General features: G+C 40.1%; 5 protein-coding genes and 2 pseudogenes across 8 annotated transcripts; 5 read left to right on the forward strand and 2 right to left on the reverse strand.

The window, feature by feature from the left end:
- Nucleotides 1–269: 269 nt before the first annotated feature.
- LOC147176571 (uncharacterized) lies at nt 270–2006 on the forward strand. Its single transcript, XM_086071232.1, has 2 exons — nt 270–688; nt 1066–2006. The coding sequence occupies exons 1-2, from the start codon at nt 571–573 to the stop codon at nt 2004–2006; spliced, it is 1059 nt and encodes a 352-aa protein (XP_085927358.1). The 5' UTR covers nt 270–570.
- Nucleotides 2007–2073: 67 nt separating this feature from the next.
- Nucleotides 2074–6268, forward strand: LOC147176572 (uncharacterized; annotated as a pseudogene).
- LOC147176573 (uncharacterized) lies at nt 4309–7223 on the reverse strand (annotated as a pseudogene). Its single transcript, XR_015094361.1, has 2 exons — nt 6738–7223; nt 4309–5398 (listed from the first exon to the last, which is right to left on the reverse strand). The product of XR_015094361.1 is annotated as an uncharacterized LOC147176573 (transcript).
- A 179-nt stretch (nt 7224–7402) lies between these two features.
- Nucleotides 7403–10075, forward strand: LOC147176574 (uncharacterized). The gene is made up of 2 exons (XM_086071243.1): nt 7403–7811; nt 8761–10075. Exons 1-2 carry the CDS (start codon nt 7700–7702, stop codon nt 9588–9590), a joined length of 942 nt encoding a protein of 313 aa, XP_085927369.1. The 5' UTR covers nt 7403–7699; the 3' UTR covers nt 9591–10075.
- A 904-nt stretch (nt 10076–10979) lies between these two features.
- Nucleotides 10980–16351, forward strand: LOC147176575 (uncharacterized). Its single transcript, XM_086071233.1, has 2 exons — nt 10980–14451; nt 15338–16351. The coding sequence occupies exons 1-2, from the start codon at nt 14364–14366 to the stop codon at nt 16297–16299; spliced, it is 1050 nt and encodes a 349-aa protein (XP_085927359.1). The 5' UTR covers nt 10980–14363; the 3' UTR covers nt 16300–16351.
- Nucleotides 11756–14018, reverse strand: LOC147176576 (uncharacterized). 3 transcript variants are annotated; one of them, XM_086071245.1, is made up of 4 exons: nt 13958–14018; nt 13391–13552; nt 13069–13144; nt 11756–12766 (listed from the first exon to the last, which is right to left on the reverse strand). In XM_086071245.1, the coding sequence occupies exon 4, from the start codon at nt 12740–12742 to the stop codon at nt 11822–11824; it is 921 nt and encodes a 306-aa protein (XP_085927371.1). In that variant the 5' UTR covers nt 12743–12766; nt 13069–13144; nt 13391–13552; nt 13958–14018; the 3' UTR covers nt 11756–11821. The 3 variants fall into 3 exon arrangements, with proteins under 3 accessions (XP_085927371.1, XP_085927370.1, XP_085927372.1); XM_086071244.1 differs by having other exon boundaries at nt 13391–14012; XM_086071246.1 differs by lacking the exon at nt 13069–13144 and having other exon boundaries at nt 13391–14012.
- A 705-nt stretch (nt 16352–17056) lies between the features above and the next one.
- On the forward strand, nt 17057–19858 carry LOC147176577 (uncharacterized). Its single transcript, XM_086071178.1, has 2 exons — nt 17057–17485; nt 18189–19858. The coding sequence occupies exons 1-2, from the start codon at nt 17362–17364 to the stop codon at nt 19715–19717; spliced, it is 1653 nt and encodes a 550-aa protein (XP_085927304.1). The 5' UTR covers nt 17057–17361; the 3' UTR covers nt 19718–19858.
- The last annotated feature ends 1132 nt before the right edge of the window (nt 19859–20990 follow it).

A 20990-nucleotide genomic window follows, 5' to 3' on the forward strand; every position in this document is an offset into this window, starting at 1 on the left:
AGTAAAAACACACATAAATACCTAGTCAATATAGGTGAAGAAAATGTTGAATTGTGTCTGCATTCTGCAAAATAGAAGGTTTATTTTCATGTACTAAAAATCCTGCACATTTTTATTTTTAATTGATTCAGTCAAGAAATTGTAATTTTGTAGCGTCTGCTTGGAATTGCCCGCCACTGAATACATAATATATCAAAGGACAAAAAATCCAATGTGACCCGAGAGGGCAAAATTAAATTGGAGCGCCCCGGTGTGTTTCAAAGGCTGCGGATTAAGATTAGTTTGACCAAGTGGAGTTTCCGTACAATTTTTGATGCAGCTCCGTGTTGGATAATAAAACAAATCTCCTTGGATTAGTAGTGAACAATCAGAATCTTCGACGCAGTACGTTACTGAAGCAAAACATCATTCAGCAATTCTTCGTATCTTGAATAACTCTCGGTCGGTGCACGTTAGAGCTTCTCATGCTATTTTAGCTTACTTAGCTTGCTAGCCGCTAACAAAGAGCCGCGTTTGACGCATCGTTTAACATCAAGTGTGGGTGTAAATTGTGGTAATTATCATGTGAAAATGTGCACAAGAATAAAGGCAGAACACGTGTGGGAACTTTCTGGAGCAAAAGAGGACAACGAGCTGCAACGACGGGACGCTGTTTTGAAGAGTCATTCAGTTACATTGTACAGAGCGGGTTTGTTCACTTTTTACTTTTATTATATTATTATTAAAATATGTATGTGACCAGGTAGCAAAATTAGTCCTCCCTCTGTACATTAGTCGTGCAGTTTTTAAGTCTCCAAGATCGTGGGATTTTAGGGTTGTGGATGGTTAACCCGAACCCAAAAACATATTTGATGTGATCTCTATTCTCCCGAAACCATCATCTCTGATCTGTTACCTACATATCACAGAATTATTAAGTAATGTAGGTTTAGTTGATGTGTGTTTAATTATAGAGATAGTAATACACTTTATAATAAATATATATGAGCATACACAATGCAAAGTATTAAAGTCACAACATAATATAACTTGACCAAACCATGTTTGTCTTTTTGTGTCCTGCAGGCTTCAGTGAGGAATATCTTCATCCTGAGGAGCAGAAGCCAGAACACTCGCACATAAAAGAGGAAATGGAGGAAGAAGTTTCCTTCCATGTTAAAAAGGAAGAGCAGCCCGAGACAGCCAACATTAAAGTGGAAGACGAGTCTTGGGCGAACCATATTAAATGGGAAGAGGAGCCAGGGCCCTCCTTCATTAAAGATGAAGAGGAGGAGGCCGATATCACCGATTTCCCATTGACTGTCATCGTCAAGAGTGAAGTTGATGATGAAAAAGAAGGTGATGAAGACCACTGTGGAGGATCACAATCGGGCAGCCTCTCAGCTGCACCATTAGAGAGTGACACAACGTCACACTCTACTGACACTGATGATGACGATGATGATGATGAACACTCTAAAGGTGATATCATGACAGGTCACACTGACAACAAGTGCTGGAAATGCTCCGAGTGCGGGAAAACCTATATTTCAAAGTCCAATTTGAAAGTACACATGAGAATACACAGTGAGGAGAAACGCTTTGCCTGCTCCGTTTGTGGCAGAAGATTCCATATGAAGACAGATTTAATAGGGCACATAAGAACACACACTGGAGAGAAACCGTTTGTCTGCTTAGTTTGCGGTCAAAGATTCTCTTTCACCGGAAGTTTAGTAAGACACAAAAGAATACACACTGGGGAAAAACCTTTTTCTTGCTCAAATTGCGGTCAAAGATTCACTCTGAAGGCAGATTCCATAAGGCACGCGAGAATACACACTGGGGAGAAAGAGTTCTTGTGCTCGGTTTGTGGTAAAAGATTTGCCCAGATGGCCGATTTAGGAAGACACGCCAGAACACACACCGGTGAAAAACCATTCAGTTGCAGTGTGTGTGATAAAAGATTCTCTCGTAAAGATAATGTGAAGAAGCACAAGTGTGCCAGTGAGGCGAGCAACACTGAATGACGATTTTGAGGGATAGTCAGTTTGATTAAACCCTTTGTTCTCAAAAGGTTAGTGATGTATACTGTACATGATCTCTGAACCTATTGATGGTTATGGTAAAGGAGGTTTGAACAGGAACACAAGTAAACATACCAGACAGAAACCCTTTACGGCTTCATTCTGCAACTTCACTTCGGAATTGGAAGCTCTTTGTCCTAAGAAGCAGATGAGATCGCCAGAGTGGAGCAGTGGCAGCCAGAGACCCCAAAACTTAAAATGAAAAAAGAACCAGAGTACCTTAACATCAAAGAGGAAGAACTGGAGACTGGGTTCACCAAGTTTCCAATAGCGAGTGTCATTGTGAAGAGTGAAGATGAGGACCAATGTCAACGTTCACTGTTTCATCACAGTCAAAGTGAGCAGATCGGAGTTGTGGAGCCGCCAGGCAGTCGCTCATGTCAACCTACGATGACAACAACACAAGATGATGGAGAACGTTGTGGAGGATCAGCAGACAGCTTGTTAGCTTCACTATCAAATAGTGATGACTCAACGGCACCCTCTCCTGACACTGATGATGATGAACATTGTAAAGACAACAAGACTGGGCTGGCAATGTTCTCAGTGTGAGAAAACATTTACTGCCAAGTATAATTTGAATGTACACGTGAGAACACACACTGGTGAGAAACCTTTTGCATGCTCATTTTGTAGTAAGAGGTTCTATCATAAAGGGCATTTTAGAAGACACACAAAAACACACTGGAGAAAAACCTGCTCAGTTTGTGGCAAAAGATTCTTTATAAAGGGGAATTTAAACACACACTGGGGAGAAACCTTTTGTCTGCTCAATGTGTGGTAAAGCGTTCTATATAAAAGGCAAGGCAGGCAAAAATACACTCTGGAGAGAAAACTTTTGCATGTTCAATTTGTGATAAAAGAAAATCTTCAAAGGCACATCTAAAAACACACACAAAAACTCTCACTGGGGAAAAAGCTTTAGCTCGCTTAGCCTGTGGTAAAACATTCTTGAGAACAGAACAATTAAGGGCACATACAAGAGATCACACTGGGGAGAAAGCTTTTGCATGTGCAGATAGTGGTAAAAGGTTCATGAATAAAGAATTGAATAAATCATTTTGCTTCTTAGACATGAGTTGAATGAATTAGCTGTCTATTGGAGTATCCAAAGTGGCATCAGTTGTCAATGATATATCCATCTATCATCTTTTTCATTTAGCAGGACAATTTGAAAGTGTGGCGCAGCATCACTTACTTGTTTTGTCCTAGTGTAGTTGCCGTTGTGGTGGGTTAGCGAGCAAAGATGGCGGACCTGCTGCGCATGCGCACGGAAACCGTCCTCCAGCGTCACTTCTTCGTCAATCTGGTGACGTCATCGATGTTGTCTCACGGCTCCCACGGGACGCGCTAACATGTAAACAGAAGAACGAGGGCGTAGGATGTTGCAAATAAATGGATGAAATGAGCCCAGTCCTTTTATGAAGCCTCTTGTCGCATTCTGAACTTGCTAATGGTATTTTCTTACATCTGGTTTGCTGTCAACTGGCGCTGTGAGCGCGTCACTTTTTAAGCTCCTGGCAGGAACGCTGATTTTAAATGTTCCTGTTTGCTTATTTAATTGGTATGTTGATGTTGTGTTTTGTATTTTGTCTTCTCTCATTTCCTGATAATATAATCATTAATCCTGTCTTGGAGGCCCTTGAGGTTAAAACGACATGCCAACACTCAGTGGATGTAAACCGACCACAAGTTTAATGACTCAATTATCATGTAATGCTGTAACAAACATGGAAACAGAAAACAGAAAGATACTGAACACTTTCGCTCCTTGACACCTTTTTCAAGATCACAAGTGTACTTTTCTATCTTACCACAAAAAGTCAGTTTCTTCATAATGTATTTAAAGCTCTAAAGCATTTGGAAACATTTGTTCCTCTTAATGTGATCATCAACAGAGAATATTTTCATCTGACACACTACAAAGACAATTTTTGAGAGAATATTTTACAACGAGTTGAGAATATCCTGTCAGTGAATATTTTTCCAACAAAATGATCAGGCAAAAGCTTTGTCTCCAGTATGGGTTCTTGTGTGTCTTTTTAAATTTCCCTGGTCAGAAAATTTCTTCCTGCAAACTGAGCATTCAAAAGGTTTCTCTCCAGTGTGGGTTCTTGTGTGTCTTCTTAAATGTCCCTTGTGAGAGAATCTTTTACCACAAACTGTGCAGGCAATAGGTTTCTCTCCAGTATGAGTTCTTGTGTGTAACATCAAATTTCCCCTTTCAGAGAATCTTTTACCACAAACCGAGCAGTCAAAAGGTTTTTCGCCAGTGTGTGTTCTTGTGTGTAACATTAAATTTCCCCTTTCAGAGAATCTTTTTCCACAAAAAGAGCAGTCAAAAGGCTTTTCTCCAGTGTGGGTTCTGGTGTGTTTTCTTAAATCTCCCCTGAGAGAGAATCTTTTACCACAATCTGAGCAGGCAAAAGGTTTTTCTCCACTGTGTGCTCTTATGTGTAACATTAAATATCCCTTCTGGGTGAATCTTTTACTGCATACTGGACATTCAAAAGGTTTCTCTCCAGTGTGTGTTAGTATGTGGTTTGTTAGACTTTTCTTTATAAAAAAGCTTTTACCGCAAACTGTGCATTCAAAGGGTTTTTCTCCAGTGTGTGTTCTTGTGTGTGTTTTCAAATGTCGCTTTTCAGTGAATCCTTTCCCACAAATTGAGCAGGAAAAAGGTTTTTCTCCAGTATGTATTCTTGTGTGTGTTGTCATAGCTTGTCTACGAGAGAACTTTTTACCACAAACTGAGCAGACAAAAGGTTTCTCACCGGTATGGATTCTTGTGTGTGTTGTCATATTTTGTCTACGAGAGAATCTTTTACCGCAAACTGAGCAGACAAATGGTTTCTCTCCAGTGTGGATCATCATATGAATCTTTAAAACGGACTTGAAAACAAACGTTCTGTCACATTGAGAACATTTCCAGTGTTTGTTCTTCTTGCGACATGCCCTTTCACCTTTAGTGTGTTCGTCATCATCATCATCATCATCAGTGTCAGAGGAGTGCGACGTTATGCCGTCACTATCTGATAGTGGAGCTAAGAGACTGTCAGCTTGTGATGCTCCGCAGTGTTCTCCATCACTTTCGAATGTCACGTGTTGACTTGAGCTGCCGTTTGGAGACTCCGCCCCTGCGTTCTCCTCACGTTGGCCTTTGTCTTCATCATTTTCACTCTTGAAAAGGACAGAGGTCAATGGCAACTGGGTGATATCAGCCTCCTGCTCTTCCTCTTTGATGTGGGCGCGCGGAGACCCCTCGTCTTCCTCTTTGACGTCAGCATTCTCAGGCTCGTGATGCTCAAGACAAAGATGTTTTTCACTGACATCTGCTGGACACAAGAAGACAAACACATTGCTTGGTGTCATTTTAACAAGTCATACCACACTGCTCTTGTCTCAGTTGTCTGTGTCCATATTTGATATAGATCAGTAAACACTGTGTATCAGATTGGCCAATATATTGGATACAATATTTTGTTGCTGTTTACTAGCTGGTTATTTTCAGACAAGAAACAGTAGCCACTTTCTTGCCAGAATTTGCGCTCACTGATTTGAGTATTTATTAGTGTTGTTCCGATAACGTTTTTGGGCCCTCGATTTCGATTTTGATACCCAGCTTTCCAGTATCGGCCGATGGCGATACCATACCGATACAAAAGTTTTATTTTTCTCAACATGAAAAAGCTGTCCTGCCATTGGTTCAGAGCATTCAAAGACCAATAGGATATCATAGCTCGGCATGCAGTGAACATGTCACACATCAGTGGATGTCGTGCATGAGCAAGACACAAGATGCTGCATCCAAAGTCCTATATTAGCGTCACAATTAATGGTATTGACATCTTACTTGTTAGTACTCACCGATACCACTCCTTTAATGCAGTATCGGGGCCTCTGACGATACCAGTAGCGGTATCGGAACAACACTAGTATTTATGGATTTATTTTATTTTATTTATATATTTGTTAATTATTTGTCTTCATTTCATGTTGATCAGATTTTGTGATTCAGGGTTTTGGTGAGCCTCAGTAGGTTTTCAAATTTCAAACTGGGCCCTGGCACTCTTTGTGTTTGAAAAGACTGGGTTAACTTTTAATTCAAAATGTGATTAAAATAGGAAAAAAGTGTTGACATGAATATTTTGTTTCGTTAAACTCAGATCAAATAACAAAACAATTTGACCTTTTGACTTTGACGAAATTGTTTTTTTTTGGCTCATTCGTCCGATAAGAAAATGGATGAAAGCTTTTTCACTCTATGTCAATTTTGTATGAAATGAATTTGCTGGCCAGAACTATGTAGTATTGCATTTTTTTAGTCCAGCGTTGCCATTGGGCATTTATTATCTGGTTGCATCTATTGAGACACTGTTGACACACTGACACTTTGAAAACTATGAAGGAGAGAAGTTGAATGTGATATCAGTTGGTCGCCTACTTAACAATTTGTCCCCTACTTCCGGGGCCCACATCATCAACATGATGTCCTCAGATTCACCAAGTACAGATTCTTGATAAATGTAAATACTGTTATATTCAATGTTACCGGCTCATACATAGCCCGAATGTTCGACTTCACAAACAAGGAACACATTTAAAAAAAATCATCATGAGATTTTTTAAATAGAAAGTAATTAGGAAACAAGTGAAGGTAAGAGGAGACCAAACCTGCTCTGTGTGCATTTTGAGACCTCATGAAAACAACGTCCGGTGGTTGTTGTCGCTCGTTCTCTTTTGTTCCATAAAGTTCCGCCTCGCAATCTTCTTCTTTTACATGACTTGCACACATTTTCAATAATCGCAACACTTTGCACTCACTCTTGATCTCTACTTTGCGATATGTTGATGACAAACGCGACCCTTTGTTAGCGGCTAGCAAGCTAAACCAAGCTAGCTAGCTAAGATTGAGATACTTCAACGAGCACCATGACGTGTTTATCCCGATAGGAAGATTGAACTAACGATGTTTTATTCCAGTAGAGAAGCGATTAGACGTAGTGTGTCGACGATTCAGTACGTTCAGTTCTAATTCAGGAAGAATTATTTACAGAAGCTGGGTTGTTCTTCTTTTCTATTTCGCAGCGTAATCGCGATTGAGCGTATTACTGCCCTTCTCAGATACCACGCTTAAACTACAATAATAATAATAATAAAAAATACACTCAACCGATTCCGATAGATCCAGGGTGTCAAAAACACTTCAGAATGTAGAGTACAGCTAATACACAGTAACAACGCTTTTAGGTTTTTCTTCACCAGGAAAATTGACGCGTTACTGTATTTCTTTCGTGATTCGCATGTGGATGACGCGGGGACTTAATTTGTCCTAGCAGGGTTGCCGTAGAACTTCCGTATACGTGTTGCGTAGGCACAGGCGCTTGACTAAATAATTATAATATTACATGCTCCCGAAAGTATTAAAGCCTCCACGCAGTACGTCCCATCAGTGTTTTACTGGAGGAAAACAAATACAGTTAGATTTGGGTCCGGGTAAAGTCGACCCTGTGCACATTGAAGCTTAGCAAGCAGGTTTAGCGTTTCTTATGTTTAGCTTAGCTTAATTGCTATTAACAAAGAGACGCGTTTGTTATGAACACATAAGCATTGATTAGTCTTGTGATTAGTATGAAATGTGTGCAAAAAGTGTGAACGAAGAGCACGAGGAGGAACTTTCTCGCACAAAAGAGGAGAACGAGCGACAATGTAATCTACTGGACACTCAAGATATGTTGCACAGAGCAGGTTTGTTCTAAAGCTCCCTTGTTATCTGCTTTCGTCGCTTATTTCTTGATACTCATTTGTGAAGTTGAACACCTTGGTACTTCGTGTATGACGGCGCTTCAATTTCTGTTGTTTTTGTTTGAATGTCAAATACATAATAGTACCCTCGACTCTACAGTGCATCTTAATTAAAAAGTAGTGAACGTGCAGCCGGCGGTGGCTGGAAAATAAATGTTTCTCATGATGGTATCATGAAATATTGCTTTTCTGTTTCATGATACAGAAAAATCATTTTCTAATTCCGGGGTGCTGCTTGATTTTCTACATGTGACAGATTCATAACTTTGAGCGCAAAAATATCTTTAAAAAGCAAATCACCGCAATACAGGTGGACATCAAGTGCTTTCTTTTCTCAGCTTCAAAAAGGATCAGTGTGAGCAGTAGGTCAAGTACTTTCATTTCATTGTTGAGAATTTCAGAAGCGTTTAAAAATGCGGCGACCCACAAAGAGTCACCAGGAAGTCATCATGAAGCTTTGAGCCAAGGGAGGAAAGCGAGAGGCCGTGTTTCTGGGCTAAAGGGATGATAGACTTGAAAGAGTTGAAGGAGTGTAGCCTGCTGCTTGTTCTGTAAGCAATTCGTTTTGTTGTGGAGAGTAAAGACACTTGAATCGCTTTCATCTTATGATACATAAGTAAAAAAAAAAAAAAGACCATAACACCAACCCCAGATTAATAAATAAAGACCTATCTATACCAATATAGCATCTTCCTTACAGTTGCATGAAAACATTTTTTTTTTAAGATATTAATGTAGGCAATTGTAAACAATTGGGGGGCATCGATTATGTTGTTTGAGCACAAAAAGGTGATTAGGTTAGATTAATATACAACATCAAAGTCATAACATGAGACTCGACTGCAAAGCTTGACTTAACCAAAACGTGTGTTTGTCTTTTTGTGTCTTGCAGACGTCAGTGAAGAATATCTTCGTCCTGAACAGCAGGAGCCCGAACCCACTCCCATTAATGAGGAAGATAAGGCACATCCCCACTATGTGAAAGAGGAAGCGGAGGAGACGGATATTACCAACTTTGCTCTGACTGTCATTGTGAAGAGTGAAGAAGATGATGATGATGATGATGATGACGATGAAGAAAAAGGTGACCCATGTGGAGGATCCAAATCTGGCAGCGTTTTAGCTCCAAAATCAGATTGTGACAACTTAACGTCACACTTTATTGACACTGACAATGTTGAACATTCACAAGGGAACATGACAAGTCAGGCGGCCACCAAACGCTGGCAATGTTCTCAATGTGACAAATCTTTTGTCTTTGAGTCTCTCCTGAAAAAGCACATGATTAGCCACACAAGAAAAAAAGCTTTCAGTTGCTCAGATTGTGGCAAAAGATTCACTCGCCAGGGGCATTTGAACACTCACATTAGAACACACACGGGGGAAAAACCTTTTTGTTGCTCAGTGTGTGGTCTTAGATTAACCCAAAAGAGTAGTTTAACAAATCACGTGAGAACACACACTGAAGATAAACCTTTTGCCTGCTCACTTTGTGGTAAAACATTCTCTGTAAAGAGGTATTTAATCGCACATGCAAGCACACACAATGGAGAGAAACCTTTTGCTTGCACAGTGTGCAGTAAAAGCTTCTCTGTAAAGAGACATTTAATAGAACACACAAAAACACACACCGGAGAGAAACCTTTTGCCTGCATGCTTTGTGGGAAAAGATTCACTCAGAAGGGACATTTAAGGAAACACTCAAGAATTCACAATGGCTGAGAAAGCGTTCAGTTGCAACGTGAGAAACTGCTGTCAAGAGAAACAAGTATGGTGAGAAAGGCAGCAGCAAATGACACTTCAGCTAAATTTGAAAGTGACTTTCACTGTGATATGCTGTGACGTGTACAATATATATATATGCTCCTGAATACATGATAAAAGCCTTTAGGCTGTGCTAACACATGAGCAAGGCTCCAGTTAGGAACAGAGTGCAATTTGCCTTCAACTGATGTAAAAGTCAACTTGGCTTCCCTGATTGAAAAATATTGTATAGTATGTGTCATCCTTCTATTAAGCATCACAAGCAAAGAAACGTTAGGGCCAGAGAAAAGCAAAGCGTCACACAAACATGTTCGAACCAATTCGTAAGCAGAGTAAGGTAAGGACATCTTTGAATCTCCAACACAAAAGTATTTGTAAGATTTTCATGCACAGGATGGACTCCTCTTAAAAAGATACAACTGCATTTGTTGCAATCGTACTATTCAAATTCACATGATCACCTATCTTCTTCTTCTCTTTTTTTTTTCGGGAGGGGGCTTTTACGGTCCTCTACTGCACCCCCCCCCCCCCCCCCCCCAAGTCAATGTGTCCACACGCAGTCAGTCTGTTGAACAGATGACCTCCGTTAATAGTTTAGTTTTCACACATTGTCAGGATCCTTTTCTCTGAGAGATCATTTAGTGAACCACTCATGATTACAAACATCATGCGGAAGTGGATTTGCAATTTACGTTGTACGATGTGTTCCATTAAAGCATAATTATGGAGTTTAAACCGGTCATGTTAAGACGATTCCGAGAAATTTTGTTTTGGTTAACATTGTGATTCCAAGCGAACAATAGTTTTATTACAATCGCGGCCTTATATTGATTGATCTTTTTATTTAGGAAAAAATGCAGCAAAAGATGTGAAAAATGCTCGAAACTTTGTAGAATACGTCATCAGGTCTTGGTGAAACGTGAGTATTGACGTTGCATGGATGCCCTCTACAGTCCATTAGTGGGATTACAGTTAAGGAGGTTAAATACTGTAATGGAAAACAAACATTTTGGAAGCAATACAAATTTAAGTTGATGCTTAAAGGATGGCTTTGAGGAAAAAAGGTAACTTTTATCCAAAACTGATAGTTTATCTTGGTTAATGTATCCACTGGGCCTTCTCTTTACCCGTTTTGAATAAAATGATAAAGGCAATTACTTAAAATTCATGTGGAGGAATAGATGTCAGGAAAGTGGATGTGGTTAAACGCCATAAAGAAGAAGTAAATGCTATTGATTTCAAAAGAATGAACGGTGTTTTGAAATTCAAGTGGCGGATTCTGGACAGTATTTTTGGAATATTGTCCCCTATATGATTGTTCATTCAAAAAATAAAAGGGGGGGGGGGGGTTAGGTTAGAATGTTGAGATGTGATTTTGTCAACAGCTCTTTACCAATAAAGTTGCCTGATTTTCATCAGCATGTTCTCCTCTATGAAGTTTTCAAACATGACTTCACTCCACATAAAACTCCAGTATGGATTACTCGCCAGTATAGTTTGTGGAGTACAAAATCAGTTTACATAGAAGAAAGGACGACGAGTGGGATCGGGGCGGTTGCTGACTTTTTGATGATCGTGGGAATCTATTAGTATAAAGATTTCTGAGGATAAATAGATGTATAAGGTTCAATGTTCTGTTTAACATTATAAAAAATTTAAAAGCTATTCAATTTTTGAATAGCTCCCCTGGACTAGGACAAGTTTGAACATTCAAGGTGTTAATTTGTGCGATGATAAAGTTACTGATCAGGTCATCAGGACTATTTTAATACAATAATTTTTTTTTAACTTGAAATCACTTAAATTGTGGGCCCGGAATTACGAAACTATTCAACTTTTCGAGGATATTCTAATTTTTGACAAGCACCTGTAGCCTATATAACCTATCATGTTGATTTATTGGGGTATTTGTTTAAAACATAAATATAATCGCCATTTAAAACATGCATTGTAGGTTTTCCTCGGTTCATATTTACTGTATATATTTATTTGACGTCCTTAAAAGTTAAATTTCAGGTCCTAAAATTGGTGCTTTGACGCAACATCAATAGCTTAAAGAAAACAACTACAATGTCGCTATACCGAATTCAGGCTCCCACCATTGTTACTGAACACCATCAGAGTTTGATAACATTGATTTTATTTAGGATCACATCCACACTTTTAACAGCTTTGCAAAGACTTTTTTTTCACAATTGACTTAAATCTTCATGACCGCTGCTCTTCTCAACAGAACACTTATGTCTTTTAACCTGATCCTTACGGGAGAATTGTTTTTCACACACATTGCAACTGAACGGTTTCTCACCAGTGTGTCTTTTCCTGTGTCGAACCAACGCTGAACTATCACTGAAACTGAAGTTGCACACTGGGCAGACGAAAGGTTTCTCACCAGTGTGCGTTCTTGCGTGTGTTCTTAAATGTGCATTCTGAGTGAATTTTTTACCACAAACTGAGCAAATAAAAGGTTTCTCTCCCGTGTGTGTTCTCATGTGAGCTATTAAATGGGTCACTTGAATTACTCGATGACCACACACTGAACAGGCAAAAGGTTTGTCCCCGGTGTGCGTTCTTGTGTGTCTCATTAGACTTCTCTTGATAGAGAACCGTTTCCCACAAACTGAGCAGACAAAAGGCTTCTCTCCAGTGTGCATTCTCACATGTGATTTCAAACCCCATTTTGAACCAAAAGTTTTGCCACACTGAGCACATTTCACATCTTTGTTGTCGTCGACGTGACATATCTTATCACCTTCCGAATGTTCATCATCATCGGTGATGGACGAGTGTGCCGTTAAGTCACCATCTGATAGTGGAGCAAAGATGTTCTCTGCTTGTGATCCCCCACAGCGTTCTCCATTTCCTTCTGTGGTCCTATGTTGACTTGAGCTGCAGCTTGGAGGCTCCGCCCTTCTATTCTCCTCACTTGCGTCCGATTCATCGTCTTCACTCTTCAAATCGACAACTATCACTGGCAAATCGGTGATATCAGTCTCGTGCGCTTCCTCTTTAATGTGGGAAGACTCTGCCTCCTCTTCCTCTTTAATGTAAGGAAGAATCGACTTCTCTTCCATTTTTAGTCTGGTGGGGGTTGGGCTTCTGCTGCTCATGAAAAAGATACACTTCACTGATGCCTGCAGGACATGAGAAGACAAAGTCAAATGTTTTCGTAAAGCCAAACTTTGCTCAGTCAAGTACATATTGGGACTATGTTACTGTGTATTGTTTTTGCATGTTAGGTTTTTACTGCCCAAAGCCAGCTGGGATAGACTCCAGCGCCCCCTGCGAGAACTAAGCGGTTAAGAAAATGGATGGGGTTTATTTTGTGGCTGTTTTAGATTTTCAAGGCACAAGATGCTCATGAATGGGTTGGTCGACGGCGTGTGGAAAGGCCTTCAAAGTCGACACAAACATTGAAGACTCAATAAACACATACCAGTGGCGTCTCCGATCGTCTTCGCTGTAGCTCGAATCTAGCTCAGTCGTCCGTCTTTCAAACTGAGCATTTGTATCTAAACAACATTTAAAAGAATAATTAGCTGTTTTATCCTATGCATTGCTGACCTGTCATGACTGACAAACGTTAAATAATTCGTCATTCATCGCAACAGATCGTTGGGAACGAACCTATTTTGTCTTTTTTTTTAAGCAAGCTAAGCTCAACTAGCGTCAACGTGCACCAAGTCGAGTTTCCTCGGACTGGAAGAATTAATTAACGATATTTCACTCTACTTAAGTTAAGTAGTGGTGAAACTTACTGTTTGCCGCCAATCTACAGTAATGTAAAGTACTGTACTTGTTGTGAATGTCTATTTTCTGCTTTGTTTTGCTTTTCGTCATCCTCCATTGCTGCTTCTTCTTCTTCTACGGTGCTACCCTCTTGTACTGCCTCCCGCGAGAACGCCTCCTTCAGGCCGCCCCTGTAATTAACAGTACCATAGGGTGTAATGTCGTAAACTAAGGCTCGATGAAGCTTCTAGAACTTGAAGACTTGAATGTTTTTGATTCAGTTGGTTCACAAAAGGTTAATTTCTCAAGGCGCGCGCGCACACACACACACACGAACACACAGCTGGCCACAAACATTTTGATCCAACCAATCACACCCTGCGCCGAACAAATGCCCCCACCCCATTCGAATCCTAGAATGGCCCCTGGTTAACGAAATGTCACTAATTTAACTAACTAATGCAAATTTGAAGCGCCTCCCTAATCACGAGTTGGTTCGAAAGCACGTGCACACTGAGTCAAATTATAACGTCAGTGGAGCATCAAAAAATTGGGGCATATTAGATAATAATTTAAAAAAATACTCAAATATTTACCCAGACATAGGAAAAGCAGAGAAACTGATTACATTACATAACTATTCCACGTCTACTCAGGATTAGGATATTTTGGTAGTTTGTCCTACTGACAGTTCCGTACAACAACGGCTACACCTACGAGGGTTTGTTACTGTCAACAAACGCGCTTCGCGAAATGTTCTTACCAAATATGTGCTGAACGGATTGAAGAGGCGACACAGTTCATACCATCACTACTTTACTGGATTAAAACATCATTCGCTGAGTTTCGTATTCTGATAAATTCGCGTCGGTGAACGCAAATGCTTTGTTCAGCGTTTCATAGCTTAAATTGCTAGCCGCCAACAAAGAGAAGTGTTTGTTGTCGACACATCGCTCAATAGAGATCAAGCGTGAGTGTTAATTGTTGTGATCATCGCGTAAAATGTGTACAAAGAGTGTGAAAGAAGAGTATAAGGGGGAACTTTCTGGAACAAAAGAGGAGAACGAACGACAATATAAACTGACAGCAGGTTTGTTCACTTCCAACTTTTGCTTGCTTCTTTATTGTCATTTCTGAATATATATATATATATATATATATATATATATATTTATTTATTTATTTTTTTCACTTTTACGCTCCGTGGTACTTTAGTTTTTTTTATTTGATCATTTTGTCTCGTTTTTGGTAGGGGAAAATATTGCTAAACACCAGGAATTTTTTTTGGTCCCAACCTTCACCTGTTTTTATTTATTTAGTTTTCAGGTGTTCCTGGTTATAAAGCTGCACACAAACCAAGAATTGGAAACACTCGGTTAACATATTTTATACTGTATAACAGTGAACATGCAGGTATTCTGAAAATAGCGGAAGTGATGTGTACACGAGTGACTTGTGCTTGTTTATTGCACAACACAAGATGTTTGTGGAACCTCAGTCATGTCATTTTGGGGGGTAATTTTCACCACAATATAGATACTGTATAGCATGCATACAAAACGTTCATTTCATGGCTACAAAGGCATTCTGAAAAAGAAGACTTTTGCAGGCCATTGCTGAGAATAGAAGAAAAAAGACAAGTACACCAGTCACTGCCGTTTCTATTTGCTTACCCACAAATGTGTGTGCACATATCTATATTGTGGCCACATATACAAAATAAATCCATCCCAGTCCATGGCTGCAGGTCCGTAGAAATTCATGAATACCTGGAGCTTCTTTTCATTTCTACTCAGTGAAATGCAAAATTGAAAAAATCTTGATGTTCGAAAATGGTCCACCTAACTTTGTCCATTAACGTCATAGCATTTCTTCTTCTTGTCAGAGAAAGTGGATGGACTGCCTCAAGATTGCAGTGTGTTTGCCATTATTGATAACTGAGCAAAACTTGTTGTTTGTCCCCCTGTGTCCTACAGATGTCAGTAAAGATCTTCATCCTGAGCAGGAGACACCCAACATGAAAGAGGAAGAGGAGGAAACCAATATCACAAAGTTTCCTACGGCTGTCATTGTGAAGAGTGAAAATGATCATGATGATGAAAGTAAAGAAGAAATCTGTGGACGACCACAAGCAGACAGCCTGCTGGCTCCGCTTTCAGTTAGGGACGACGTATTATCACACTCTTCTGACAATGATGAACACTCCGAAGGTGATCTGACATGTCTCACTGGCAGCAAACACCTGAAATATTCTCAGTGTGACAAAACTTTTGTCAAAAAGTCATCGTTGAACAGACACATGAGAAAACACCCTGGGGTAAAAGCTTTTGCCTGCTCAGCCTGCAACTTGAGTTTTGATGAACATTCAGAGATGGTTCTACATATGAGATCACACACTGGAGAGAAACAGTTTGCATGCAAGATTTGTGGTAACAGATTTTCTTTAAAGGAACATTTTATCGCACACACAAGAACACACACTGGGGAGAAACCTTTTGTATGTTCAGTTTGTGGTAAAAAATTCACAGAGAAGGGACAACTGGGAACACATGCAAGAACGCACACCGGAGAGAAACCTTTTGCCTGCTCAGTTTGTGGTAAAAGATTCACTCAGAAGGGACATTTTGAAACACACACGAGGATCCACACTGGAGAGAAGCCTTTTGCTTGCTCAGTCTGCACGTTAACTTTCAGTGACGGCTCAGTCTTGGTTAGACACATGAGAATGCACACTGGGGAAAACCCGTTTTCATGCTCAGTTTGTGGTAAAAGATTCACTCAGAGATCTTATTTATCAACGCACACGAGAACACACACTGGTGAGAAACCATTCACTTGCAGTGTTTGTGCTAAAAAATTCCATGCCAAGCTTCAGCTTAAGAGACACAAGTGTTCTGGTGAGAAGATCAGCAGTAAAGAAGCTCTAACTAAATTGTAAAAAAATATTAAAAAAAAAAAAAGTTACTCTTTGTGAAATTGTGTATGTGTTCCTAAATAAAACACAGGTTTTCAAACATTGATAGCATTCAGTATCTTGTAGGAGCCTAGACAGTGTCACGGTAAGTGCACAAACTAGGCAGCTTACGACTTTTCAAGTACAAAGATCAAATATTATAGCAACAGACAAAATATGGGGAGCAAGTTACTTAAACAAGTTCATCTCATGTCGGCTTTCTAAGCAGGAGTCCGGCTGTGACAATAAATAATAAACATCTGCTTGTGGACCTTCCATGATAAATAAAAACAATTCGCTTTTTTCCCCCCTTCACCCATCAGTTTATCCACACTCGGGTTGCAGCTGATGTTCTTCAGCTCATCCCAGGTGACTTTAGGCAAGAGGTGGGGCACACCCTAGAATGGTTAGAAAGACAAAACCATTCGCACTCACATACATTACCTAAGGACAATTTAGTGCCCAATTGACCAAACATACATTAAAAAAAAAATGTTTTGCAAATACAAACAGCACTTTCTGTTCATCAGTATGTTGCTTGACATATATTTCAAATTTATTCATGCGTAAAAAAAAAGAGTATTTATTATAGTGCAGCAGAGCATCACAACACCAAGCCTTTCATCATTTGAGTAATGAGTAAACTGTTAGTTTACTACTGTAAATAAAAGCGATGGCAAATGAGCGAATGAGCTAAACATATTTTGTCCAAGAGTTTATGCCGTACTTCTTCTTCCGTGTTCTGTTTACCGTGAGTGCACGACTATCGCGATAGGATACATTAAATAATTCTTCACGATTCGTACTAACCCTAAATGCAGTGAAGCCACATCATCATCATCATCATCATCATCATCATCATCATCATCATCATCATCAAAACATCATTTGTTAAGTTTTCGTGTCGGATGAAGTCGTCTGGGTGCACAATGAAGCTTCTCGAGCTAGCCTAGCTTAGCTTGTTAGCTACTAAAAGAAGACGCTTTTTGTGATCAATACATCGCGAAGCGGGGATCGAGTGTAAAGTGTTGTGAATATTGTGTGGAAATGTCTGCAAAGAGTGTGAAAGAAGAAGACGAGGGGGAACTTCGTCAAACAAAAGAAGAGAAGGAGCAGCGTCCACTACTGCACCCAATTTTCAAGGAGCCTCGAGTTGTGTTAAACAGAGCAGGTTTGCTCACTTCTTTTTTTTACCTAGTTTGATTTCGTAGCAATATTTATATGGGTATTATTATGAAAATATTTGGGTAATTAATTACATAATTGATTGGGTCGGTGAATTAAGACATTTCTCATCGCTCACAAAATTTGCATGAAATACACATTTCGGCTGTTTCAATATAGCCAATAAAATGGAAAATCTAAATTTATCATGTCCAATATTGCAGAAAGCAACGGTGGTTAAACATCAATTGCATTGTCTCTTTGAAACTACCTTGCAGGCATAATATTTTACAGGTATTATTGTGTGTTTATGTCAGAAGGAAGCCACAATCTGTTATAAAAATGTTCCCATAATAAGCATTTAATTTATTTTAAGTAAAATGTGACCCACTCTGACTAAAGAGTCCATATGATGATGTCGCAATGGTTAGTTTCAAGTAATGGACAAAAATAGATCGGATGGTCTAAAATTCAGATTTTAAGATTTCTCCAAAAATTTCCTTCCTGAAGGTCTTTATTTTCATGTGTTTGACATGAAATTTCATGAACAGCCACAGCACAAAGCAAACTGATGCTCTGGACCAGACACTGTAGGGATTTGACTAAGTAGCAAATGTGATGTGTATAAACAATAAGACACAACATGAAACTTGACTGAGAAAATCTTGACTTTAACAAAATGATTGTATTTCTCTTCTTGTGTCCTCCAGATGTCAGTGAAGAATATCTTCATCCTGAGCAGGAGCCAGAACCCGCTCATATTAAAGAGGAGGAGGAGCCTGAGCCCGCCAACATTAAAGAGGAACCGAAGCCTCCCCGCGTTAAAGAGGACCCAGAAGCGCCTCACGTTAAAGACAAAGAGGAGCCACAGACCTTCCACATTAAAGATGAAAAATCACCACAACCTCCCCACCTTAAAGAGGAAGAGCAGGAGGTTAACATCCCTTGTGTCATTGTGAAGATTGACGATGATGATGATGAAGAAGATGATGGAGATCCGAGCGCCAGTTGGGCACCAGGCGCCATCACGGCTAACGTCAAGCGTAAGGCAAGAGACGATAGTGGCACTGCTAAGAAGCGGCATGCAATCTCATTGGAAACAAAGGTTGCCATAATTACAAGGTTAGATAACGGAGAAAAGGTGGTGAATGTGTCACGTTTGTACAAGAGGAATACGTCAACTATTTGTACCATTTACAAGAACAAGAACCGGATTATGGCGGAATTTAAGAGTTCCGAGTCCGGCAAGTCCAGTTCTATAAGCAGCGAGCAAACAGAGAAGCTGATTGGGGAGATGGAAAAACTTCTGAGTGCATGGATTGAACAGCGGAGGCAAACACAGGCACGGCTTTGCCTCAAGCTCATAAGAGAGAAGGCAAAAAACATTTTGGAGGATTTAAAGGTGAAGGCTGGGGAAGATGCTGTTCATCAGACCTTTTCAGTGAGTTCTGGCTGGTTTGATCAGTTCAAGAAAAGTGCCAACTTGCACCGTCGTGTGGCAGTTCGTGGCAAGGCAGCGAATGCCCGCAGAAATGCAACAAGTAAACTCCCGGACACGCCTCCGGAAATAAAAGATAAGGACGGCGACGCTGAGAACAGATGCAACTGTTCTCATTGTGACAAAACGTTTGTCAATAAGTATGGTTTGAAAAAGCACATGATCCTCCACACGGGTGAGAAACGTTTCAGATGCTCAGATTGCGGTAAAAGATTCACTTGGAAAGTACATTTAATAACACACGCAAGAACACACACTGGAGAGAAACCTTTTGCCTGTTCAGTTTGTGGTAAAACATTTGCTCAGAAGGGACATGTAAGAACACACATGAAAATACACACGGGAGAGAAACCCTTTGCCTGCTCAGTCTGCAACTTCAGTTTTGGTGGACGTTCAGGATTGGCGAAACACATGAAAACACACACTGGCGACAAGCACTTTTCGTGCTCAGTTTGTGATAAAAAATTCCTTCATGGCTGGGCTTTAAAAACGCACGCAAGAATACACACTGGAGAAAAACCGTTTGCGTGTTCAGTTTGTGACAAAAGGTTCTCTGCAAAGACCAATTTAACAAGGCACACAAAAATACACAATGGGAAAAAACCTCTTATGTGTTCAGTTTGTGGTAAAATTTTCTCTACAAAGACAAATTTGATCATGCACACAAGAACACACACTGGGGAGAAAGAACGACATACGTTATTTTGGGTGCCTGTCTTGTTCTCAAGTACACAAACGTAATATATTTTGGACAGTTTGACCACAATTTGTTACTTTCGTTGTTTCAACTGAGTGTTGCATTTTCAGTTCTTGTTTTGTCTGTCATGCAAAAATCTACTTTTGTGAGCATATAGCTAATAAATGTATTTTACCAATGAATGACATTTGTGTTGGTAGGGTCAGTTTTGATTCGGTCATTTGTTATCGTATGACACGTACGGCTGTACCCATCAGTGGTGTCCAAAGTGGACGGCCTTCTAAAATATCAACAAGACCCACAAGACAAATGATAATTCAGGCGAAAGCCAACCTGTGCATCACATGGAGGGATTTGCAGACCTCTTTTGCTGCATCGGGGACACGTGCATGCTTCAACAATCAAGAAAAGTTCATCAACAAGGCTTTCACGGAAGGCTTGCTAGGTAGAAGCCTCTGCTCGCAAAAAAAGATCAAAGCTGCCCTTCTCAACTTTGCCAGCGAAGACCTGGACAAACCTGAAGCTTTTTGGAAGTCCCTTCTGTGGACACATGAGTGAACTGTTTGGTCACAACTCAAAACAGTCATGTTTGGTGAAAAGTCAACACTGCATACCAGCAAAAGAACCTTCACCCTCGAGTGAAGCATGGGGGTGAGAATGTTAAGTTGTGGGCTGGCTTTTCATCTTCAGGACCTGGACAACTCCACTTAGTCCAGGGAATCGTGAATTCAGAGGAATGTTGTGAAATCATGGAAAATAACCTGCAGCCGTTGTTTGTGAAGTTACAGCCTGGTAGACGATGGATCCTGCAACATGACAATAATCCAAAGCATTCCAGCAATACAACCAAGGAATGACTGAAGAAGAACAAGATTCGTGTTCTGGATGTGCCCAGTCAGAATCCTGACTGGTTGTGAAAAAGGCAAGTTGCAACTCAATATAAATGTCCATGCATGGGCTTTTAGGGGATCGTGGCCCCTGCCAACATGGCCGCCACGTAGGCACGTCGGTTATACCGCGCCATCTTGACTCTGATGCAACTAACAATGCACAAAATCAAAATGGCGGAATAAGTGCAGTCATAGAGTACCCGGATGTCCGACTACACTCAAGGGGATTACAATAAAAAAAATAAACAAACACAGGAATATTGTTAAAATCCGAACGTTGTTATTTTATAAACAAATGTAAGACGTGAACAAACGTTCTTTGTGTAACACAACTTGATGCTTCTTGAAAGGAGCGCTCAGTACGCGTGTGGATTTTTTTTTTTCTCCACACACACAAACATGCACAAAGACAAACATGGTCTCTCAG

The sequence above is a fragment of the Leptonotus elevatus genome, chromosome 3 (assembly GCF_054856555.1).
Source record: "Leptonotus elevatus isolate MCC_2025b chromosome 3, RoL_Lele_1.0, whole genome shotgun sequence".
Taxonomy (NCBI): Eukaryota; Metazoa; Chordata; class Actinopteri; order Syngnathiformes; family Syngnathidae; genus Leptonotus; species Leptonotus elevatus.